The 27,571-nt window shown below is 44.0% G+C and overlaps 1 protein-coding gene across 1 annotated transcript in view; it reads left to right on the top strand.

Moving 5' to 3' along the window:
• CREBBP (CREB binding protein) overlaps positions 1-27,571 on the top strand; it is a 1,321,122-nt gene that overhangs the window by 365,946 nt on the left and 927,605 nt on the right. Inside the window, exon 9 of the mRNA XM_069210450.1 lies at positions 24,362-24,479. Coding sequence (XP_069066551.1) covers positions 24,362-24,479 — 118 coding nt within the window. The remainder of the gene's footprint in view (positions 1-24,361; positions 24,480-27,571) is intronic.

Here is a 27,571-nt window from a genome sequence, read left to right as displayed (position 1 = left end):
AGTGCAGCACATGAGATGCGAGTAGGCTTTAATTTATTAATTTGATATTGAAACATCTGCACCACAAGGAGACCTGAGCTGGTTGCCATTCTCTAAAATCTTGGTGTATGTCTTGTAAAAAAGGTTCTATACCAAGATTCCACAAGAATGCCACACATTCCCTACCAAAAGTACAATTCACAACAAACCATTTTTGCATACCAATTCACATAGTTAACATAGTTCCCTGTCGGGGGAAAACATACATATCCATTCGAAAGAAGCTTACATCACATAGATAATTATACCAAATATGGTTAATTAATACAACTGATAATCATTGACCCTTGAAGGATATTTGTGTTGCAGTTTGATACTATGATGTTTATTTCCATACTTGACAACTTCAACTATAGGAGTATTCATTTTCATGGAAACAATTTCCCGATATGCATATTTTGGCGTGACTGCAACCTTTCTCAGATTCCAAACATTTACATCAGACAATTCAACCACTTGTTTACCAAAAGTCCAACACGCTGGATGTAAATCGGCCTTACTTTGTGTCTCATATCGATATGTTTGCACTACAAAGAGACCTGGGCCAACTTCCATCCTCTGGATTCTTGGTGTGTCCTAGTCACAAAGGTTCTACACCAAGATTCCAGAAGAATGGCACACAACCCTCCCTCCAAGGGTTACAGTTAAAGTTGGATTAAATCCCTTTTCTGTTGTTTGCTACATCAGAGTGGAGTAAATTTCCACCTGCAGGGCATGATGGGGCACTGGGGATCAGGAAGCTTTTAAACATGCAGTTTTCTATTCACATTACTGCAGCCTAAACAGGCTATATTTCCTTATCTTTCCTGTTCATTTAATTTTATAGAATTAATGAGAAAAGCCTTTTTGGAGGATGTTTTAAAACACCACACTTACAGTGGTTTAAAAAAAGCTTATGCTTTTCTTCCATTATTTTAAAGTACATTTAATTAAATTGACCCTGTCTCATTGGTACAAATTATTAACATTTTTTTCACATATACTTCTTCGCCTTTCTATAGTAAGGCAAAGATTCTGCAAAAAAAGTGATATTGACAGAACTGCTCCAGGGACACAAGATGTGGATTGGACTATTCAGTGCTCATGATTTTAATGGAGATTCCCCTAATAGGGAACTAGAATTATAGGTAAGTTATGATTCCTTCCTCACCACCAAGTTCTTCCACACCTCCAAGTTCTGTGGAATGGCCTGTTTTCTTACTTAAAAAATCAGAGGTTAGGAGTTTCCACATTGATTCTGACAATTTACTGATGGGCCCAGCATCTGAGGCAAGAGACCAGCTTATGAAATAGACTGATGTGAGCTTGCATAGATAGTCCTTATATGTGGCCCAGCTTGTCTTGTCCACGGTGTAACATCACGCTGCACCACCTACAGGCTTGCAGTAACACTGCTTTTTGAATTTTCCATATCTATTCTGGGGCATGGGAATATTCACATGGTGAGGAATATGCACATAGAGTATCCATCAGAGAGTTACCAATGATAAGTAACTTATTCTTAAGAGCTGCTTCTCTTGCTCATTACTTCTGCTTTGGCTGTCTCCTGTTGTTGGACATCATTTGAATATTTGACTCCACTTTTCCAGTTCCTAGCTGGATGCTTGACTTTGGTGTACCTGCTTGGGTGACTTCGGTGTACCTGCTTGCGTGACTTCTGAAGGAAGCCACTGTTGCCTCATCAGTTGTCCTGTTATCTCTAAAGATAGGAAGGGGGGTGATGACAGGTGTTCAAGGATGAGCTAGTTACATTTTAATGAAGATTACTTATTTTAGGACAGTGATAGTAAAATTTCCTTATGAGAATATCTGGGTGTCTATAACAAGTATTGTTATAACAAGTTATGTTTAATAACTTTGTGGGTGTATGCTTCCGTTCTCCCGTCAACCAAGCAACATTAAGATCCAGGGAAGTAATTTGATATTGAGAAGTTTGTCACCAAATACAATGTTGTTTAAGGATGACTTGAGATTGAAATGCAGACGTCACCTTAACATCTCCTGCTGTTCAGATTCCGTTATGACCTGATTTTATGAGCTTCCCAAGTTGCTCAGATGTTTGCCTAATTTTAGCCAGATGAAACATCTCCTTTCCTACCTCACTTGAGCAGGCATCTTCTCTGTTTGGCTAACCTGGCACGTCAACCTAATGACTATCATTGCAGAACCCTGCAAAATATTCAGTTTTCATTTTGTTGATTAAATCATTATTGTATTAATTGTTTGAACCCTAAAAAGGACACACTATGTTCTGGTAACCTAGACTCCTTTGTGGAGAAAGGAAAATGGGTTGCATTTTCTTAGCCTTTCTAAAAGAAAACCGATATTAGATATCTCTAAAACAATGTTCGTAGAATGTTTGAATGTAGATAGACCTGCTTTTCATACTCCTGGCATAGAGTGTTGGGATCGTGTGGTTGCAACTTGTTTTCCCTTCCCTTTCGAGTCGCAAGGTATTGGTGACAACCCCTGCTATTGTGAATGCATAAGGAAACCAATCCCATTGTTAATTTTTCTCCTCCATTTTGTGCAGGCGTTTATCATTGTTGCTTCAAGTCTTGGAGCTTTTGATGCTAAGTGTTTGTTGTCCTGGGCCCTGTAGCTCCCATACCCATTACTAAGATGATTCCCACTTCGACTGCTATCCTGCTCCTTCTTTCTTTATCTGATTTGGACACCATAGCAGAGGACTGGGCCTTGGGGTGCCCACCTTACTTACTGACTCCAGAAAATGAAGAAGTATAGAGGGACGCCCTTTAAGAGATGCCTTCAGTACCACTCAATGCATCCCTGGCACAATGACACCTATTGCGACTCCTGCTCATCCTTCAAGAGCTAGAAGATTCTTTGCAAGCAGAAACAGGGCCTGTGCCCACAGATATTTATATGTTCCATGGCATGTGTAGCTGCAGATACACATGCTGTGCACAGTCCGCCGTCTGGTGTTGGGCTCGGAGTGTTACAAGTTGTTTTTCTTCGAAGAAGTCTTTTCGAGTCATGAGACCGAGGGACTCCTCCCCTTTCGGTTCCATTGCGCATGGGCGTCGACTCCATCTTAGATTGTTTTTTTTCCGCCATCGGGTTCGGACGTGTTCCTTTTCGCTCCGTGTTTCGGGTCGGAAAGTTAGTTAGAATCTCAGAAAAAAACGTCGGTATTGTTGCGTTCGGTATCGGGTTAGTTAGAACAAATCGACACCGAATTTTGAAGAGCTCCGGTGGCCCTTCGGGGTAATTTCGATCCCCCGTCCGGGCCTGGTCGGCCCGACCGCGTGCGACTTCAAGACTGATGGAACGGACCCCTTTCCGATTCTGTCCAAAATGCCATAACAAATATCCGTATACGGATCAGCATTTGGTCTGTAACTTGTGCTTGTCCCCCGAGCACAAGGAGGATACGTGTGAGGCCTGTCGAGCGTTTCGGTCCCGGAAGACGCTGAGAGACCGAAGAGCCAGAAGACTACAAATGGCGTCCACGCCCTCAGGTCCACATCGGTTCGAGGAGGAAGAAGAAGAAACTTTCTCCATCCACGAGTCGGATTCCGAAGAACTCAACGCCGAAGAAACGTCAACTGTGAGTAAGACGTCAAAAATTAGGACTCACGAAAAGTCCACAAAAGCCCAGGCGACGCCACCGCTGACAGGCCATGGCTTAACCCAAAAACAAGGTGACCGAGCCAAGGCACCGAAAACGGGCATGCTGGTGTCGAAGTCATCCGACTCCGGTCGTGATACCGCCACACAGCAACCTCTGAGCCGAGACAGCGGCTCCGAGAAACCTCAGCACAAAGACGGCGCCGAAAAGGTTCGAGCCGAAGCAAAAGAAAATTTCTTCGGTCCCAAAACTCCCAGCCTCGGAGCCGAAAAGTGGTTCCTATACAGAGGAACAAGGGCTAACCACCCAATTACATAGCTTTGGAGAGGACCTTCAAACTGTGGAACATGACCACACACAGAGAAGGCTTCATATCCATGAAGATACAGGGAAGATAACCACTCTTCCCCCAATCAAGATCAAAAGGAAACTTACCTTTCAACAATGGGACAAGCAACCACAGGCAAAGGTGGCAAAGAGAACAACCCCACCACCTTCTCCACCACCATCAACACATGCATCACCAGCAACCACTCCACCACTAATGCACTCACCAGCTCATACAATGAGTCAGGATGACCCCGATGCATGGGATCTCTACGACGCTCCAGTGTCTGACAACAGCCCAGACTCTTATCCCACAAAGCCTTCGCCACCTGAGGACAGTACATCTTATATACAGGTGGTCGCAAGAGCAGCCGAGTTTCACAATGTATCATTACATTCGGAACCAATTGAGGATGACTTTCTTTTTAATACCCTATCCGCAACCCATAGCCAGTACCAAAGTCTTCCCATGCTCCCAGGAATGCTAAGACATTCAAAACAAATATTTCAGGATCCTGTTAAAGGCAGGGCCATAACTCCAAGGGTGGAGAAAAAATACAAGCCACCACCCACGGATCCTATATATATTACAACACAACTGACACCGGACTCAGTAGTTGTGGGGGCAGCTCGTAAGAGAGCCAACTCTCATACCTCAGGCGACGCACCACCTCCGGACAAAGAGAGCCGCAAGTTTGATGATGCGGGTAAAAGGGTTGCACCACAAGCAGCAAATCAGTGGCGTATTGCCAACTCTCAGGCACTTTTGGCTAGATACGACAGGGCTCATTGGGATGAAATGCAACATTTCATCGAACACATACCCAAGGAGTTCCAAAAAAGAGCGCAACAAGTGGTGGAAGAGGGGCAAAGTATCTCCAACAATCAGATACGGTCTTCCATGGATGCAGCAGACACAGCTGCAAGGACAATAAACACCGCAGTTACAATAAGAAGGCACGCATGGCTACGCACTTCTGGGTTCAAACCGGAAATCCAACAAGCTGTGCTCAATATGCCGTTTAATGAACAGCAATTGTTTGGGCCGGAGGTAGACACTGCCATTGAGAAACTCAAAAAGGACACCGATACAGCCAAAGCCATGGGCGCACTCTACTCCCCGCAGAGCAGAGGCACATTTAGGAAAACACCTTTTAGGGGAGGGTTTCGAGGTCAACCCACAGAAGCCACAACCTCTCAAACAAGACCTACCTACCAGGGGCAATATCAGAGGGGAGGTTTTCGCAGACAATTTAGAGGGGGCCAATTCCCAAAAAATAGAGGAAAATTTCAAGGCGCCAAAACCCCTCAAACTAAACAGTGACTCACAAGTCACACACCCCCATCACATAACACCTGTGGGGAGAAGACTAAGCCAGTTTTACAAACTTTGGGAGGAAATAACAACAGATACTTGGGTACTAGCAATTATCCAGCATGGTTATTGCATAGAATTTCACCAATTCCCTCCAAACGTCCCACCGAAAACACACAAGATATCAAAACAACATATAGATCTTCTAGGACTAGAAGTTCAAGCACTGCTACAAAAGGACGCAATAGAACTAGTACCACTTCAACAAAAGAACACAGGAGTTTACTCACTGTACTTTCTAATACCCAAAAAGGACAAAACTCTGAGACCAATACTAGATCTCAGAACACTAAATACCTACATAAAATCAGACCACTTTCACATGGTCACGCTACAAGACGTAATCCCACTGCTCAAACAGCAAGACTACATGACAACATTAGATCTAAAGGATGCGTATTTCCATATACCAATACATCCTTCACACAGGAAATACCTAAGGTTTGTATTTCAAGGAATACATTACCAATTCAAAGTGTTACCATTCGGAATAACAACTGCGCCAAGAGATTTTACAAAATGCCTGGCAGTAGTAGCTGCGCATATCAGAAGGCAGCAAATACATGTGTTCCCGTACTTAGACGACTGGCTAATCAAAACCAACACGCTAAAACAGTGTTCACAGCACACAAAATATGTCATTCAAACCCTTCACAGGCTAGATTTCTCCATCAACTACGCGAAGTCACACCTTCTGCTGTGTCAAACGCAGCAATACTTAGGAGCGACAATCAACACAGCAAAAGGGATTGCCACTCCAAGTCCACAACGGGTTCAAACATTTCACAAAGTAATACAGGCCATGTATCCAACACAGAAGATACAAGTCAGAATGGTAATGAAACTACTAGGCATGATGTCTTCATGCATAGCCATTGTCCCAAACGCAAGGTTACACATGCGGCCCTTACAACAGTGCCTAGCATCACAATGGTCACAAGCACAGGGTCAACTTCTAGATCTGGTGTTGATAGACCGCCAAACATACATCTCGCTTCTGTGGTGGAACAGTACAAATTTAAACCAAGGGCGGCCTTTCCAAGACCCAGTGCCACAATACGTCATAACAACAGATGCTTCCATGACAGGGTGGGGAGCACACCTCAATCAACACAGCATCCAAGGACAATGGGACATACATCAGAGACAGTTTCACATAAATCACTTGGAAATGTTAGCAGTATTTCTAGCGCTGAAAGCATTTCAACCCATAATAACCCAGAAATACATTCTTGTCAAAACAGACAACATGACAACAATGTATTATCTAAACAAACAAGGAGGGACACACTCAACACAGTTGTGCCTCCTAACACAGAAAATATGGCATTGGGCGATTCACAACCACATTCGCCTAATAGCACAATTTATTCCAGGGATTCAGAACCAGTTGGCAGACAATCTCTCTCGAGATCACCAACAAACCCACAAATGGGAAATTCACCCCCAAATAATAAACAATTACTTTCAGATTTGGGGGACACCTCAAATAGATCTATTTGCAACAAAGGAAAACTCCAAAATGCCAAAACTTTGAATCCAGGTACCCACAAGATCAATCCCAAGGGAATGCTCTATGGATGAACTGGTCAGGGATCTTTGCATACGCTTTTCCCCCTCTCCCTCTCCTTCCATATGTAGTAAACAGGTTGAGTCAAAACAAACTCAAACTCATACTAATAGCACCAACATGGGCAAGGCAACCTTGGTACACAACACTACTAGACCTGTCAGTAGTACCTCATGTCAAACTACCCAGCAAAGCAGATCTGTTGACGCAACACAAACAACAGATCAGACATCCAAATCCAGCATCCTTGAATCTAGCAATTTGGCTCCTGAAATCCTAGAATTCGGACACTTGCACCTCACACAAGAATGTATGGAGGTCATAAAACAAGCTAGAAAACCTACCACTAGACACTGCTATGCAAACAAGTGGAAAAGATTTGTGTATTACTGCCAGAATAATCAAATTCGGCCATTACACGCATCTTCAAAAGATATAGTAGGATATTTACTACACTTGCAAAAATCAAATCTAGCCTTCTCTTCCATAAAGATACATCTCACAGCAATATCAGCTTACCTGCAAATTACTCATTCAACTTCACTATTTAAAATACCAGTCATTAAAGCGTTTATGGAAGGCTTAAAAAGGATCATACCACCAAGAACACCACCTGTTCCTTCATGGAACCTCAACATTGTCTTAACAAGACTCATGGGTCCACCTTTCGAGCCCATGCATTCTTGTGAAATGCAATACTTAACGTGGAAAGTTGCATTTTTGATTGCCATCACATCTCTAAGAAGAGTGAGCGAGATTCAGGCATTTACCATACAAGAACCATTTATTCAGATACATAAAAATAAAGTGGTTCTAAGAACAAATCCTAGATTTTTACCAAAAGTTGTCTCACCGTTCCACTTAAATCAAACGGTAGAATTACCAGTGTTCTTCCCACAATCAAATTCTGTAGCTGAAAGAGCACTACATACATTAGACATCAAGAGAGCACTAATGTACTACATTGACAGAACAAAACTAATTAGAAAAACAAAACAACTATTTATTGCCTTTCAAAAACCTCATACAGGAAATCCAATTTCAAAACAAGGCATTGCCAGGTGGATAGTTAAGTGTATTCAAACCTGCTATCTTAAAGCAAAGAGAGAGCTGCCTATTACACCAAAGGCACACTCAACCAGAAAGAAAGGGGCTAACATGGCCTTTCTAGGAAATATTCCAATGAACGAAATATGTAAGGCAGCAACATGGTCTACTCCTCATACATTTACCAAGCACTACTGTGTAGATGTGTTACCTGCACAACAAGCCACAGTAGGTCAGGCTGTACTAAGAACATTATTTCAAACTACTTCAACTCCTACAGGCTGAACCACCGCTTTTGGGGAGATAACTGCTTACTAGTCTATGCACAGCATGTTTATCTGCAGCTACACATGCCATCGAACGGAAAATGTCACTTACCCAGTGTACATCTGTTCGTGGCATGAGTCGCTGCAGATTCACATGCGCCCACCCGCCTCCCCGGGAGCCTGTAGCCGTTTAGAAGTAGATCTTGAACAATTGTACATTTGTAAATAAATTACTTTAACCTTTATTATGTACATACGTATTCATTCCATTGCATGGGCACTATGACTAACATACACAACTCCTACCTCACCCTCTGCGGGGAAAACCATCTAAGATGGAGTCGACGCCCATGCGCAATGGAACCGAAAGGGGAGGAGTCCCTCGGTCTCGTGACTCGAAAAGACTTCTTCTAAGAAAAACAACTTGTAACACTCCGAGCCCAACACCAGACGGCGGACTGTGCACAGCATGTGAATCTGCAGCGACTCATGCCACGAACAGATGTACACTGGGTAAGTGACATTTTCCATATATATATATATATATATATATATATATATATATATATATATATATATATATATATATGTTCGATGGCATGTGTAGCTGCAGATACACATGCTGTGCACATCCCGCCATCTAGTGTTGGGCTTGGAGTGTTACAAGTTGTTTTTCTTCGAAGAAGTCTTTTTAGAGTCACGAGATCGAGGGACTCCTCCCCTTTCGGCTCCATTGCGCATGGGCGTCGACTCCATCTTAGATGGTTTTCTTTCCGCCATCGGGTTCAGACGTGTTCCTTTTCGCTCCGCGTTTCGGTTCGGAAAGTTAGTTAAAATCTCGGAAAATTCGACGGTATTGTTTGCGTTCGGTATCGGGTTAGTTACAGATCGACACTGAATTTTGAAGAGCTCCGGTGACCCCTCGGGGTTTTCGATTCCCCGGCGGGGCCTGGTCTGCCCGACCACGTGCGTCTTCAAGGCTAATGGAACGGACCCCATTCCGCTTCTGCCCCGAATGTCACAACAAGTATCCTTATACAGATCAGCATCTGGTCTGTAATTTGTGTTTGTCTCCAGAACACAAAGAGAATACCTTTGAGGCCTGTCGAGCATTTCGGTCGAGGAAGACGTTAAGAGACCGAAGAGCAAGAAGACTACAAACGGCGTTGGCGCCGACAGGACAACAACACTTGGAGGAAGAGGAAGAAACCTTCTCCATCGCGGATTCGGATGAGGTCGATCCCGAACAGACGCCGAAAAGTAAGACGTCACAACACAAAACTCACGGAAAAACCACTAAAGCCCAGGGGACACCACCGCCAGCAGGCCATGGCTTAACCTGAAAAATAGGTGACCGACCATCGGCACCGAAAAAGGGCATGCATGTGTCGAAGTCATCCGACTCCGGTCGAGATACCGGCACAGAGCAGACTCGACCCCAAGACACCGGGTCAGAGCAATCTCGACACCGAGAGGGCGGCCCCGAAATGAGCCGGCATCGAGAGATCAGTACGCCGAAAATCAAAAAAGTGTCTTCGGAGCCGAAAAAGACTGCTGAAAAAGTTTCCATACAGAAACCGCCGGCTTCGGAACCGAAATCGAGTTCCTACACCGAGGAACAGGGCCTGTCCTCACAGATGCAAGGACACAGATTTGGACCGGAACTAGAGGCAGGGGAGACAGATTACACTAAAGAAGGCTCCACATTCAAAAAGACACAGGGAAGATCAGTACTCTCCCTCCAATCCGAATGAAAAGAAAACTTGCCTTCCAAGAGAAAGACAAGCAGCCACATGGCAAAGATGGCAAGACAAGTGACTCCGCCACCATCTCCACAACGCTCACCACAACCATCACCGGTAGCCACTCCACCAATGATGCAGTCCCCAACTCATAAAGGGATGAGTCAGGATGATCCCGACGTATCAGATACCAGTCCCAACTGTTATCCAGCGAGACCGTCACCACCTGAGGACAGCACTGCCTACACACAGGTGGTGTCGAGAGCAGCTGCGTTTCATAATGTCACCCTGCATGCAGAACCTATAGAGGATGACTTTCTCTTTAATACACTGTCGTCCACACATAGCCAGTACCCGAGTCTCCCTATGTTACCAGGAATGCTCAAACACTCCAAACAAGTGTTTCAGGAGCCTGTGAATGGCAGGGCCATTACTCCAAGGGTGGAGAAAAAGTACAAACTGCCACCAACAGACCCTGTGTACATCACACAGCAATTAACACCAAACTCAGTGGTAGTAGGGGCAGCTTGCAAAAGGGCGAACTCACACAACTCAGGAGATGCCCCACCTCCAGACAAAAAGTCGCAAGTTCGACGCAGCAGGGAAAAGGGTTGCGGCACAGGCAGCCAACCAATGGCGCATTGCCAACTCACAGGCATTGCTGGCGAGATATGATAGGGTTCATTGGGATGAAATGCAACATTTCATAGAACACCTGCCCAAAGAGTTCCAAAAAAGAGCACAACAAGTGGTGGAAGAAGGCCAGAGTATCTCGAACAATCAGATACGTTCAGCAATGGATGCAGCCGACACAGCTGCTAGGACTGTAAATACAGCAGTGACCATACGGAGGCACGCATGGCTACGAACCTCAGGATTCAAGCCGGAAATACAACAAGCGGTCCTGAATATGCCCTTTAATGGACAGCAGTTGTTTGGGCCGGAGGTGGACACTGCTATCGAAAAACTTAAAAAGGACACAGATACGGCCAAAGCCATGGGCGCACTCTACTCCCCACAGAGCAGAGGCACATTTCAGAAATCACATGTTCGGTGGCATGTGTAGCTGCAGATGCACATGCTGTGCATAGTCCGCCGTCTGGTGTTGGGTCGGAGTGTTACAAGTTGTTTTTCTTCGAAGAAGTCTTTTCGAGTCACGAGACCGAGAGACTCCTCCTACTTTGGTTCCATTGCGCATGGGCGTCGACTCCATGTTAGATTGTTTTTTTTCCGCCATCGGGTTCGGACGTGTTCCTTTTCGCTCCGTGTTTCGGGTCGGAAAGTTAGTCAGAATCAACGGAAAATTCGTCGGTATTGTTTCGTTCGGTATCGGGTTAGATTAGAATCGACACCGAATCTTGAAGAGCTCCGGTAGCCCTTCGGGGTAATTTCGATCCCCCGTCGGGGCCTGGTCGGCCCGTCCGCGTGCAACATCGAGACTGATAGAACGGACCCCGTTCCGATTCTGTCCTAAATGCCACAGTAAATATCCCTATACAGACCAACATTTGGTCTGTAACTTGTGCCTGTCACCCAAGCACAAAGAAGAAACGTGTGAGGCCTGTCGAGCGTTTCGGTCGAGAAAAAAGCTCCAATACCGAAGAGCCAGAAGGTTGCAGATGGCGTCCACGCCGACAGGACAACAACGGTTCGAGGAAGAGGGAGAAGAAGAAACATTCTCCATCCACGAATCGGATTCCGAAGAATTCGACGTCGAAGAAACCGTGAGTAAGACGTCGAAACAAGCATCACACAGAAAAACAGACAAAGCCCAGGGGACGCCACTGCCGACAGGCCATGGCTCAACCCATAAAGTAGGTAACCGTCCATCGGCACCGAAAAAGGGCGAGCTGGTGCCGAGATCGTTCGACTCAGGTCGAGACACAGGCACGCAGCAATCTCGGGACCGAGAAACTGCCGCAGAAAAGGGTCGACACGAGACAGCGGCACCGAAGCTGCTCGGCACAGAGATAGCGGCACCGAAGATGGTCGACGCCAAGAAGGTACGACACCGAAAAAGAGGAAAATCTCTTCGGAGCCGAAAACAACAAAAGACACGGTTTCGGTGCCAAAACGCCCAGCAACCGAACCGAAAGCCAGTTCCTACTCAGAGGAACAATCACTGTCCTCCCAACTTCAAAAACACAGATTTGAGGAGGAATTACAAACAACAGCTGTAGATCACACGCAAAAGCAGATCTTTATACAAAGTGGTACAGGGAAGATCACCACCCTTCCCCCAATCAGAAGAAAAAGGAAACTAGATTTCCAACAACAATAAAAAACACCACAAGCAAAAGTGGTGAAGAAGGTAACTCCACCACCGGCAGCTCATATATCACCAGCACAGACTCCGTCACAATCACCAGCTCATACCTCCATGAGCCAAGATGACCAGGACGCATGGGATCTCTGACGCCCCAGTATCGGACAATAGCCCTGAGTCGTACCCCACTAAGCCCTCACCACCTGAGGACAGTACAGCGTATGCTCAGGTGGTAGCTAGGGCAGCAGAGTTTCATAACGTATCGCTACATTCAGAGCCTATCGAGGATGACTTCCTTTTTAACACCCTGTCCTCCACCCATAGCAATTATCAAAGCCTTCCTATGCTCCCAGGAATGCTAAGGCACGCTAAACAAATCTTTAAGGAGCCAGTTAAAAGCAGAGCAATAACCCCAAGGGTGGAGAAGAAATACAAGGCACCACCCACAGACCCTGCTTTTATTACATCACAACTGACACCAGATTCAGTTGTCGTAGGAGCAGCTCGTAAAAGAGCCAACTCGCACACATCAGGCGACGCACCACCTCCAGACAAGGAGAGCCGAAAGTTTGATGCAGCCGGGAAAAGGGTTGCAGTACAAGCTGCAAATCAGTGGCGCATCGCCAACTCGCATGCACTCCTAGCGCGATATGACAGAGCCCATTGGGACGAGATGCAGCATCTCATCGAGCACCTCCCCAAAGAATTCCAAAAACGGGCAAAACAAGTGGTTGAAGAGGGACAAAACATATCCAACAACCAAATCCGTTCTTCTATGGATGCAGCAGATACAGCTGCAAGAACTATAAATACTGCTGTAACGATAAGGAGGCACGCATGCCTGCGCACATCCGGCTTCAAACCTGAGATACAACAGGCAGTGCTCAATATGCCGTTCAATGAACAATTGTTTGGACCAGAAGTGGACACTGCAATTGAAAAATTAAAGAAAGACACTGACACAGCTAAAGCCATGGGCGCACTCTATTCCCCGCAGGGCAGAGGCACATTTGGCACATTTCGCAAAACTACTTTCAGAGGAGGGTTTCGAGGTCAAGCCACACAAGCCAGCACCTCACAAACAACACCGTCTACCTACCAGGGACAGTATCAAAGGGGAGGCTTTCGGGGCCAATACAGAGGGGGCCAATTCCCAAGAAACCGGGGAAAATTTCAAGGGCCCAAAACCCCTCAAAACAAGCAGTGACTCACAAGTCACTCAACCCCTTCACACAACACCAGTGGGGGGAAGACTAAGCCAGTTCTACAAATCTTGGGAGGAGATAACAACAGACACTTGGGTCTTAGCAATTATCCAACATGGTTATTGCATAGAATTTCTCCAACTCCCTCCAAACGTCCCACCGAAAACACACAATATGTCCAAACAGCATATAGACCTTCTAGGACTAGAAGTTCAAGCATTACTGCAAAAAGACGCAATAGAATTAGTACCAAAAACACAAAAGAACACAGGAGTTTACTCACTGTACTTTCTAATACCGAAACAGGACAAAAGTCTGAGACCAATGTTGGATCTGAGAACACTAAACACCTACATCAAATCAGACCACTTTCACATGGTCACGTTACAAGACGTAATACCACTACTGAAACAGCAAGACTACATGACAACGCTAGATCTAAAAGACGTGTATTTCCATATACCGATACATCCCTCGCACAGGAAATACCCAAGGTTCGTATTCGAAGGAATACATTACCAATTCAAAGTGTTGCCATTCGGAATAACGACAGCACCAAGAGTCTTTACAAAATGTCTAGCAGTAGTAGCTGCACATATCAGGAGGCAGCAAATACACGTGTTCCCGTACCTAGACGATTGGTTAATCAAAACCAACTCGCTAACAAAGTGTTTACACCACACAGATTGTTATACAAACCCTTTACAAACTGGGTTTCTCCATCAACTATGCAAAGTCACACCTTTTGCCGTGTCAAACACAGCAATACTTAGGAGCGACAATCAACACAACAAAAGGGATAGCCACTCCAAGTCCACAAAGGGTTCAAACATTTCACAAGGTGATACAAGCTTTGTATCCAACACAAAAGATAGACGCAAAGATGGTCTTAAAACTCCTAGGCATGATGTCCTCATGCATAGCCATTGTCCCAAACGCAAGATTGCACATGCGGCCCTTACAACAGTGCCTAGCATCACAGTGGTCACATGCACAGGGTCACCTTCTAGATCTGGTGTTGATAGACCGCCAAACATACATCTCGCTTCTATGGTGGAACAGTACAAATTTAAACAAAGGGCGGCCTTTCCAAGACCCAGTGCCACAATACGTGATAACAACAGATGCTTCCATGACAGGGTGGGGAGCACACCTCAATCAACACAGCATCCAAGGACAATGGGACGTACATCAAAGAAAGTTTCATATAAATCACCTAGAATTGTTAGCAGTATTTCTAGCGTTGAAAGCATTCCAACCAATGATAACCCACAAATACATTCTTGTCAAAACAGACAACATGACGACAATGTATTATTTAAACAAACAGGGGGGAACACACTCGACACAGTTGTCTCCTCACACAAAAAATATGGCATTGGGCAATTCACAACCACATTCGCCTAATAGCACAGTTTATTCCAGGGATCCAGAACCAGCTAGCAGACAATCTCTCTCTGGATCACCAACAGGACCACGAATGGGAAATTCACCCCCAAATCCTGAACACTTACTTCCAAATTTGGGGAACACCTCAAATAGATCTATTTGCAACAAAAGAAAACGCAAAATGCCAAAACTTCGCATCCAGGTACCCACACCGGCAATCTCAAGGCAATGCTCTATGGATGAATTGGTCAGGGATATTTGCGTACACTTTTCCCCCTCTCCCTCTCCTTCCATATCTAGTAAACAGATTGAGTCAAAACAAACTCAAACTCATACTAATAGCACCAACATGGGAAAGACAACCTTGGTATACCACACTACTAGACCTGTCAGTAGTACCTCATGTCAAACTACCCAACAGGCCAGATCTGTTAACACAACACAATCAACAGATCAGGCATCCAAACCCAGCATCGCTGAATCTAGCAATTTGGCTCCTGAAATCCTAGAATTTGGACACTTGAACCTCACACAAGAATGTATGGAGGTCATAAAACAAGCTAGAAGGCCATCCACTAGACACTGCTATGCAAGTAAATGGAAAAGATTTGTTTGTTACTGCCATAATAATCAAGTCCAACCATTGCATGCATCTCCAAAAGATGTAGTAGGATATTTACTACATCTACAAAAATCTAATCTAGCTTTCAATTCCATAAAAATACATCTCACAGCAATATCTGCTTACCTGCAGATTACTCATTCAACTTCCCTATTTAGAATACCTGTCATTAAAGCGTTTATGGAGGGCCTAAAGAGAATAATACCACCAAGGACACCACCTGTTCCTTCATGGAACCTCAACATTGTCTTGACAAGGCTCATGGGTCCACCTTTCGAACCCATGCATTCTTGTGAAATGCAATACTTAACGTGGAAAGTTGCATTTCTCATTGCCATTACATCTCTAAGAAGAGTAAGTGAAATTCAGGCATTTACTATACAAGAACCATTTATTCAAATACACAAAAATAAGGTAGTTCTAAGAACCAACCCAAAATTCTTACCAAAGGTCATCTCACCGTTCCACTTTAATCAAACAGTAGAATTGCCAGTGTTCTTTCCACAGCTAGACTCAATAGCTGAAAGAGCACTACATACATTAGACATCAAAAGAGCACTAATGTACTACATTGACAGAACAAAACTAATTAGGAAAACAAAACAACTATTTATTGCATTTCAAAAACCTCATACAGGAAATCCAATATCAAAACAAGGTATAGCTAGATGGATAGTTAGGTGCATCCAAACCTGCTATCTTAAAGCAAAGAGACAGCTGCCTATTACACCAAAGGCACACTCAACCAGAAAGAAAGGTGCTACCATGGCCTTTCTAGGAAATATTCCAATGAACGAAATATGTAAGGCAGCAATATGGTCTACGCCTCACACATTTACTAAGCACTACTGTGTAGACGTGTTATCTGCACAACAAGCCACAGTAGGTCAAGCTGTACTAAGAACTTTATTTCAAACTACTTCCACTCCTACAGGCTGAACCACCGCTTTTGGGGAGATAACTGCTTACTAGTCTATGCACAGCATGTGTATCTGCAGCTACACATGCCACCGAACGGAAAATGTCACTTACCCAGTGTACATCTGTTCGTGGCATTAGTCGCTGCAGATTCACATGCGCCCACCCGCCTCCCCGGGAGTCTGTAGCCGTTTGGAAGTAATCTTCAACATTTGGACATTTGTAAATATATTACTTTAACCTTCATTTTGTACATACTTATTCATTCCATTGCATGGGCACTATTACTAACATACACAACTCCTACCTCACCCTCTGCGGGGAAAACAATCTAACATGGAGTCGACGCCCATGCGCAATGGAACCAAAGTAGGAGGAGTCCCTCGGTCTTGTGACTCGAAAAGACTTCTTCGAAGAAAAACAACTTGTAACACTCCGAGCCCAACACCAGACGGCGGACTATGCACAGCATGTGAATCTGCAGCGACTAATGCCACGAACAGATGTACACTGGGTAAGTGACATTTTCCTTTCGAGTGGGGTTTCGGGGACAGAGCACAGAACCCTCACAAACAAGACCCACTTATCAAAGTCAATATCAGCGGGGAAGTTTTCGGGGACAATACAGAGGAGGACAGTTCCCAAAGGGTAGAGGGGAGTTCCAGAGTCCCAAAACTCCACAAAATAAACAGTGACTTCAACGTCACAAATCCCCAACACATAACACCAGTGGGGGGGGAGACTAACCAATTTCTACAACAACTGGGAAGAAATAACCAACACGTGGGTCCTAGCCATTATCCAGCATGGTTATTGCATAGAATTTCTACAATTCCCTCGAAATGTCCCACCGAAAACACACAACATGTTTAAACAACACATGGATCTCTTACAACTGGAGGTCCAAGCGTTGTTGCAAAAAGATGCAATAGAGCTTGTACCAATTCATCAGATAGGAACAGGAGTTTACTCCCTGTACTTTCTCATACCCCAAAAAGACAAAACTCTAAGACCTATACTAGATCTCAGAACATTAAACATATACATCAAATCAGATCACTTTCACATGGTGACACTGCAAGACGTGATCCCATTGCTCAAACAACAAGACTACATGACAACACTAGACATCAAGGATGCGTATTTCCATATACCTATACATCCTTCCCACAGAAAGTACTTAAGGTTTGTAATCCAAGGGGTACATTACCAGTTCAAAGTGTTGCCATTCGGGATAACAACAGCGCCAAGAGTTTTTACAAAATGCATGGCAGTAGTGGCAGCTCATATCAGAAGGCTGCAAATACATGTGTTCCCGTACTTGGACGATTGGTTAATCAAAACCAATACGCAAGAACGGTGTTCACAACACACAAAGTATGTCATAGAAACCCTTCACAAGCTAGGTTTCTCACTCAACTACAACAAATCACACCTACAGCCGTGTCAAATACAACAATACTTAGGAGCAACAATCAACACAACAAAAGGGATAGCCACTCCTAGTCCACAAAGAGTAGAGGCATTTCAAAACGTAATACAAGCCATGCACCAAAAACAAAAGTTACAGGTAAAATTAGTGATGAAACTACTAGGCATGATGTCCTCATGCATAGCCATTGTCCCAAACGCAAGATTGCACATGCGGCCCTTACAACAGCGCCTAGTATCACAATGGTCACAAGCACAGGGTCATCTTCAAGATCTAGTGTTGATAGACCGCCAAACATTCACCTCGCTTCAATGGTGGAACACTATAAATTTAAACAGAGGGCGGCCTTTTCAAGACCCAGTGCCTCAATACGTAATCACAACGGATGCCTCCATGATAGGGTGGGGAGCACGCCTCAACCAACACAGCATCCAAGGACAATGGGACACTCAGCAGAGACAGCTTCACATAAATCACTTAGAACTACTAGCAGTATTTCTAGCGCTGAAAGCATTTCAACCTATAATAACCCACAAACACATTCTTGTCAAAACAGACAACATGACAACAATGTATTATCTGAACAAACAGGGAGGAACACACTCAACACAGTTGTGTCTCTTGGCACAGAAAATATGGCATTGGGCGATTCACAACCACATTCGCCTAATAGCGCAGTTCATACCTGGAATTCAAAACCAGTTAGCAGACAATCTCTCTCGGAATTACCAACAGATCCACAAATGGGAAATTCATCCCCAAATACTAAGGACTTACTTCCAAAAGTAGGGAACACCGCAAATAGACCTATTTGCTACAAAAGAAAACGCAAAATGCCAAAACTTCGCATCCAGGTACCCAAAGGCTCACTCTCAGGGCAATGCGTTATGGTTGAGTTGGTCAGGGATATTTGCATACGCTTTTCCCCCTCTCCCACTCCTTCCATATCTAGTAAACAAATTGAGTCAAAACAAACTCAAACTCATACTAATAGCACCAACTTGGGCACAACAACCTTGGTACACAACACTACTAGACCTCTCAGTAGTGCCCCATATCAAACTACCAAACAGACCAGATCTGTTAACTCAACACAAACAGCAGATCAGACAACCAAACCCAGCATCGCTGAATCTAGCAATTTGGCTCCTGAAGTCTTAGAATTCGGACATCTAGACCTTACACAAGAATGTATGGAGGTCATAAAACAAGCTAGAAAACCAACCACAAGACATTGCTATGCAAATAAGTGGAAAAGATTTGTTTATTACTGCCATAATAATCAAATTCAACCATTACACGCATCTGCTAAAGACATCGTAAGCTACCTACTACACTTACAAAAGTCAAACTTAGCTTTTTCATCCATTAAAATACATCTCACCGCAATTTCAGCTTATCTGCAAATTACGCACTCAACTTCATTATTCAGGATCCCAGTCATAAAAGCATTTATGGAGGGTCTGAAAAGAATTATCCCACCAAGAACACCACCAGTTCCTTCGTGGAACCTCAACATTGTCTTAACACGACTTATGGGTCCACCTTTTGAACCCATGCACTCATGTGAGATACAGTACTTAACATGGAAAGTAGTATTTCTGATACCTATCACATCTCTCAGAAGAGTAAGTGAAATACAAGCATTTACTATACAAGAACCCTTTATTCAGATACACAAACATAAAGTAGTTCTACGAACAAATCCTAAATTCTTACCTAAGGTAATATCACCGTTCCACTTAAATCAAACAGTGGAACTCCCAGTATTCTTTCCAGAACCAGATTCTGTAGCTGAGAGAGCATTACAAATATTAGACATTAAAAGAGCACTAATGTACTACATGGATAGAACAAAACAAATTTGCAAAACAATTGTTTGTTGCATTCCAAAAACCTCATACAGGGAATCCAATATCCAAACAAGGCATTGCCAGATGGATAGTTAAATGTATTCAAACCTGTTATATAAAAGCAAAAAGAGAAGTGCCTATTACACCAAAGGCACACTCAACTAGAAAGAAAGGTGCTACCATGGCCTTTCTAGGAAACATTCCAAAGACTGAAATCTGTAAGGCAGCCACATGGTCTACGCCTCATACATTTACCAAGCATTACTGCGTGGATGTGTTAACACAGCAAGCCACAGTAGGACAAGCAGTATTACGGACTTTATTTCAAACAATTTCAACTCCTACAGGCTGAACCACCGCTTTTGGGGAGATAACTGCTTACTAGTCTATGCACAGCATGTGTATCTGCAGCTACACATGCCATCGAACGGAAAATGTCACTTACCCAGTGTACATCTGTTCGTGGCATGAGACGCTGCAGATTCACATGCGCCCTCCCACCTCCCCGGGAGCCTGTAGCCGTTTTAAGTTGAGAAAAAATTAGACTTGTACATTTGTAAATTTGTAAATATATCACTTTTAAACACATTATGTACATACATATTTACTCCATTGCATGGGCACTATTACTATATACACAACTCCTACCTCACCCTCTGCGGGGAAAACAATCTATGAAGGAGTCGGCGCCCATGCGCAATGGAGCCGAAAGGGGAGGAGTCCCTCGATCTCGTGACTCGAAAAAGACTTCTTCGAAGAAAAACAACTTGTAACACTCCGAGCCCAACACTAGATGGCGGGATGTGCACAGCATGTGAATCTGCAGCGTCTCATGCCACGAACAGATGTACACTGGGTAAGTGACATTTTCCATATATATATATATATATATATATATTTGCATTAGCATGGACATCTCTTTTCTTTTCACCTATTTACTCTATCACTCTTACCTTACCCTCTGTGGGAAAACAATCTAACATGGAGTCAATGCCCATGTGCAATTGAACCGAAGAGGAGGAGTCACTCAATCTCGTGACTCGAAAACACTTATTCGAAGAAAAACAACTTGTAACACTCTCCGAGCCCAACACTATATGGCAGAAGTATAATGAACAGCATGTGAATCTGCAGTGGAACATGCCACGAACAGATGTACACTGGGTAAGTGACATTTGCCATATATATATGTGTGTGTGTGTCTCACTTGTCTTCTGGGATGCTGGACATCTTTGGCTGTGCAGACTCTCTCAGCACTAAGATAGTGGAACACTGAGACCCCTCTGACATTCTAGCTCATCAGCCCGGCCCATAGATCATCAGCTTTATTCTTTAGGGCCGAAAGAGGATAAATTTAAAGGGTTGCTTGAAGACACTCCTTCAGTCGACTCTGGACTTTGGATCAAGTCTACGCAAGGGCGTGCAAGTATGTCAAAATCCAGACACTCAACAAACACCAGTGACGCATGTCAACGCTGAGCACTACCCTTAAGGAACTCACATTCGAGCCATGTGTGCAAACTGTTGCTGCCTCCAGGTGCATTGTCACCCTCTGGCATGTCCTGCTATCTTGTACAGTGTGTTAGACTCAGCCAACACAGTTGCCAGAAGGGTCATCCTCCACTACTGCTCCTAGCTTTAAACCAGAAGTTCAGCAACGCTTCATCAACTTGTCCTTTGACAGAGCGCACCCTCTTTGGCCCACAGGTTGATGAGATGTTGGAAAATAAAGGAGGAGAAAACACCTGTTAGGCCATGGGGGTGCTCTTCAATTACCTGCAATCAGTTTCCTCTTTTAGGGCAGCATGACATGCAAAGGAGCAGTTTGAAACATAATTAGCCCCCTCACCCCCAAGCACTTGACCAACACCATGCATCATATCTGCGAATACAGCAGGCCCGTCACTAACGGGTAGTTGGGGAATACACACAAGTTACATTCTGAGGTGATAACTTCAAGGGAGCTTCTACCATCAAACATTAACATGCCCTGCTTCCCTCATCACACCAACCCTGCTTAGGGGAAACTACAGCAGTTACGGCTACTGCCACATGCTCACCACAACCCCGCCAAGCATCCCGTCCAGTGCACACACGTTCGACTCAGAACACCTTGGAATGTTACAGGAGGAAGTTCAGGTGCTCCTTAAAGAGGCCGTAGAATCAATACCCCCAACAACACTGGGGCAACAGCGTCTACTCCCTCTACTTCATCTCTAGGAAGGACAGCTCCTTCATGGAAATCCTCTATCTTGGGGCCCCTCAAAAATGCACCCTCTTGGTGCATTTCCTCATAGTCACACTACAGAATGTCACCCCCCACCTGCAGCTAGTAGCCAGTTCTACCAGGTAAAGTGTTGCACTTCGGAGTCACCACAGCCCCAAGGGTCTTCACCAAATCCCTAGTGTGGTAGCTGCCCTGCTAAGATAGGAGGACATTTCATCTCCCCCTAGCTAGATGTCTAGCTGATCAAGCACTTAAGCAGACAAGCTTGCTGAGCCCACACACCAGCCGCCATTTCCCTGTTCCACAGCTTGGGGTTCATAGTTAGCATCACTGAGCCCAACCTCCAGCCCTTTCTGGGGGTCTGTTAAATCCAGTCACTGCCAAGGCCTACCCAGATGATCAAAGGGTGGCAGCATCCTAGCAGTTAGTGCTTCTTTTGCATCCATTCCATCTCTCTGTCCACAGCGATGCACCTCCTTTTTATGATGGCCTCCTGTATAGCCATAATCCCTCATGCAAGACTTCATATGCGTTCACTCCAAAAGTGGTTCTCGGCAGTGTTGTGAGCAGTGGGTCACTGTGAAGATGTAGTATTAAGGGCCAGTACCTATTGCCCTTTGCAGTGTTGGAACAGCTACAAACCTGTTGCACACAGACCCAGTTTCACAGGTGACCATCACCAATGACTCATCACTCGCTGGAAGGGAGGTGCATCTCAGGGACATGATAGTCCATGGCCTGTATGCACCACTTCAACTGGGAGTCCACATCAGCCACCTGGTGCTTTCCCTCCAAATTTCTCCCATACATTCTAGGGAAAGTAGTCATAGTGTGCACAAACAACAATTACTGTCATGTTCTATCTTCACAAGCAAGACTTAACGCAGTCTACAGCTATCAGCACTGGTGCAGCAGATTTGGCATTGGGAGTATACCACTCAGTGCATCTCCTAATGGAAAGCATCCAAAGGGTGAACACCTACTTTGCAGACCTGCTTACCAGAACACAGCAACCAAGTCCACGAGTTGGAACTTAAACCACAAATCCTGCTCCCATACTGGCATCAGATGTATCACTCCAACCAGAGTGCCGCCCGCCCCAGTCTGAAAACTCATTGTTGTCCAATGTGGGCCTTCCTTTTGAGCCGCTACGCTTTTGCCCTTTACAATTATTCTCCTAGAAAGTTGCTTTCTTAGTATTGATTATGTGTCTTAGGCATATTGGCGAATTACAGGGTCTTACAGAGAAGTTCTTCCAGGTCTGCAATGGCAGGCTGGTCCTTAGATTTAACCTTAAATTCCTACCCAAGGATGACTCCTCTTTTCACCTAAACCAACCCCAAACAGACCTCCTGTCCTTCTTCCCACAACCTGACTTGGTAGTTGAGAGAGCAGTACACACCCAGACAGACAGATGCACACTCACACTTGCAGTGAAGCACGCAGTTAGGCACCGGTAGATCAAAGTTGTTCTGTAAAGGACAGCAGCTTTTCACTGTCTTTTAACCACCCCCTACAGGTGGATCCAATATCATAGCCAGTATAGCTAGGTCATTCATCAAATGCATCCAAACCTGCTACCACAAAGCAGAGAACATGGCCCCCCATCCACACTACACCCAGAAAGAGGGTACCATTATACCTTTCTTGGGGACCATAACTATAGCTGACATTTCTATAGCTACCTTGTGGTTAACTTCACATACCTTCACAAGGCATTATTATGTGGTTATCCTTGCAGTGCAACAAACCAGAGTTGGTCAAACTGTCCCAAGCTTTGTTTCAAACTTTTGCACAATATACTAACTAGCTACAGCTTTAGGGGGGAGTACTTTTTTACAATTGATGCAGAGATTGTGCATTTCCAGACACACATTACTACAAACGTATTGTGTTACCCTGCAAACATCTGTTTAATGCACGTAGGCTGTAGATTCATATGCGTCAATGCACCACTCCAGAACCCTTTGCTTGCTAAAGGTTTCAACTTTTTAAATTCTGTATTATCTTTACATAACACGTATGGTCACCATTCTATCCGACTTACTGCTCCATGCTTATACTCTCACCCTCTGTTTAAGATAAAGTAACAAACTGCCCATGCACGTTCTTAATCACAGGATGACTCGCTGATACCTTGTGATTCGAACACATTTTCAAAGAAAAACAAGTTGCTGCAGTCCAAACCCAACACCAGATGGTATGCGCATTAGGAACATGTGAATCTATAACACTGCATACACCAAACATAGGCTTACTTGGTAAGTAACATCCCTTTTCATCATATTGCTATGAACACCAATTTAATTTTAGATTTGTATTTGGAAAGTGCAGTGGAAATTAAATAGATATAATTTATAACTGTCCCACTTGAAATAATTTTTTCCTTTTACTCAAAGCTTCCTAAACACAGAGTGCCGTTTTAGTACATTGTCTTCTTCCACATCAGTCCTGTACCTGAATTTTAAGTGAGATTTTTTTCCTTCTACAGTGTCCAAGCCATCTTTCCCACTCCTGACCCCGCAGCACTGAAGGATCGACGAATGGAGAACTTGGTGGCCTATGCAAGGAAGGTTGAGGGTGATATGTACGAGTCTGCAAACAGTAGGGTAAGTATTTTTTTCTTCATGGTGTTTCCTTAGATGCACAATTCAGTTTGTATATGCACACTTTTTTCACATTAAGTGATTTTTGTCTTCCAGCTGATGACCACTCAGTCATCAGCTGTAAGGCCGTAAGGCCTTGTGGAACTTACCCTGCCTGTAGGAAGCTAGCTCCCTATATACTATCTCAAAGTGAGAGATAGTGTGCACAGAGTCCAGGGGTTCCCCAAGAAGCTTGACAGAGGCAAAAATAGATAATACTAATTCTCTATTTGTGGTAGTGTGGTCGAGTAGTTAGGCTTATCAGAGGTTAGTATTGAGCATTTGTTGTACACACAGGCAATAAATGAGAACACACACTAAAAGACTTAACTCCAGGCCAATAGGTTTTTATATAGAAAAATATATTCTTTTTTTTTTTTCTGTTTTTTTTTATTTATTTTTTAAGACCCACACAAGTTCTTCATTGACTAACACTGGGCACTAACTTTGAACTCTTCACCCAATCGCCCCACTGGTGCTTATCAACCCCAAGCACCCCCCCTCCCCCCCACCTCGCCACCTCCACGAAGTTGCAGTTCCTTTCCAGCCAGCTGTTTCTTTCTGAGTGCCCCGTGTCTGCATAGGATGGCGGATACCAACTTTGACCTCTGCAACCGGCCCCGTGTTGCTGGTGGTGCACCCTTGGTGTCTTCCTAAATTTTGCCCTGTGGATACCTTAACCCCTCCAACACTGGGGTCATAAGTCAAGTGCTTACATGCAAAACTGTGTTGTTACTGTCCCCCTAGGAGTACATTGCTTTCCATGAGAAATTGCACTGTCTACTTTTGAAATTGAAAAGTATTACTTACCTGTAAACTGTTTTACCTGTGAATTCTTAAAAAGAAAAAAAAAGTGCATTTGATAGTTGAAAGTGATAAATTTTTTAATCTGCACTTACCTGAAACAAAGATCCTTTTGGTTCCAGAAATAAAGTAACCAAATATAGTTTTGCCATATAAAACAATTGGACTGGTGTTAGTCATTGCGTGTGTGCCTTTCTTGGCTGTGTGTGTGTAGAACAAATGCTTTGCACTACCCTCTGATAAGCATAACTGCTCTGCCACACTACCACAAAAGAGATCATTAGTATTATCTACTTTAGCCTCTGGGGAACCCCTGAACTCTGTGCACCATATACCGAATTTTTGTATAGTATATACAGAGCCAGCTTCCTACACTTTCCTTCTGAACCTGTCTAGGTCCTGTTTTTTGGCTTTCCACCTGCCTGACTGTGCCTTCTGAGACTTGCTACAGTCCTAGTATTCTACCACTAATACCTCATCAGCCTCCTGAGTGTCTCTCCAATCACCATCTTTGGCAGACAAGAACAGTCAAAACCAGTAGTTGCAGATTTTCCCATCTCTGCAAGTCTCATAATAGACGTTCCTCTGCTGAGGAACCTGACAATGATTCAAACCTATCACTAATACCTCAATATCACACCTAACCTAATTTGCCTATCAGTCTGTAAAATAGTACCTACAATAAGAATGGATTTCCAAATCATTAGCTTAATAACTATTTAATTTCATAATTAATACTGAATTCTAAAGTTAATCAAATTATCACCCATCAATCAACAGAAAGAGAAAAATGAAGAGAAATAAAGAGAAAAAGGAGAAAAATAGAACTTAAAATCATTTCAATGGCCTCTAGTGTAGTACAAGAACCACAATACTCCTTTAATACTGTTCTATAATTGTTCTTATCTTAATACCGTTAGTTAAAAGCCATGGACAATCAATCACATAATTGCTTTTTCTTTGAATTATCCTACACAATGAAAATTTAGTTCCACAGAACTTGATTTTAGCCAGTAGTTCATGACTCTACAGAAGTGTTCCTTATTACATATAGTTCTCAGAATTAATCTTATACTCATGTTCCTGAACCAGTGCCTGATGCCATTCAATACAGTGAAAATCATATTGTTTTATAAACATAACAATCTAAACATATCCTTTCAAACGCCCCTTTACATTTTAGTTTTCAAGGCTAGTGATTCTACGAAATCATTTAGTGATCCTTTGCCTAAAATACTAATCTTATACATTTAATAAAATTTCAAAGGTGAGGAAACCACCAGTAGGGACCACCACTCTAGTTAGGGTAATTCAGGTACACACTAAAAGATAACCTGTTCCCGCCCTCTGGTAGCTTGGCACAGAGCAATCAGGCTTATCTAAAGAGGCAAAGTATGTGTGCAACACACACAGTATCACAATGAAAACACCTCAAAAAGACTTCACACCAGTTTAGAAAAATAGATTGAGTTATAAATAATTCAAGACCAAAACGTCAAAAATCCAATAAGTAGATGTAAAGCAATGAAATTTAGAACAATTAGAGTGCTAGTGCCTAGAACCATATAGTACGTTAGGTGTTACTTTGAGGTCGCGCTGGACCAGAGTAAAGTCAGCAGTTCAAACGAACGTCAATGGTGCATGGGCTGAGTGAGGAGCCACGCAGGGCCGGGGAACAGAGTACTTTGATCCTGGTCGAAAACACTGCAATTTTCCTCACTCAGTGCTGATGATGCATCTGTTCCGGGGGCAATTGGCTGGTGCCGCGAAGCCGATGTACCAGGTTGCTCCACACACTGAAGGAGTGGCAGAGATGCAGTGGTTCTGAATGCGATGGCGAAGCACTGGCTCTGAATGTGATGTGCCAGTTCTACTCTTGTAACAGTGTTGATGTGTCGGTTGCCACTTCCAGCAGGCAGGAGATGCGGCAAGTAGCTGGGTCCATTTCCAGTGAACTAGGCACAGGAACGGGTGTAGAGACTTTGTTTTCCCTGAGTCTCTGGCAACAGGAGGCATGCCAACAAGCCCTTGGAGATCACTTGGGGTGCAAGGCAGATTAAAGCTCTCCCTCACCAAGGTCAGAGAGCAGTAGGGCTACACAGCAGAGAAGCTGTCCTTTTAAGGTTAGCAGTCCAGCAGAGTGACAGTCCTTGTTGCAGCACAGCAGTTATTCTGACACTCCAGTTGTTGGTCCAGCAGTGTTACATAAAAATATATTTAAATATTAACATTTTAGGTCAAGTACCTTGTGT

Source organism: Pleurodeles waltl, chromosome 10, assembly GCF_031143425.1.
Source record: "Pleurodeles waltl isolate 20211129_DDA chromosome 10, aPleWal1.hap1.20221129, whole genome shotgun sequence".
In the NCBI taxonomy this organism is placed as follows: domain Eukaryota; kingdom Metazoa; phylum Chordata; class Amphibia; order Caudata; family Salamandridae; genus Pleurodeles; species Pleurodeles waltl.
Note: the sequence above shows the minus strand (reverse complement) of the source record. Positions and strands in the feature narration are given on the sequence as shown.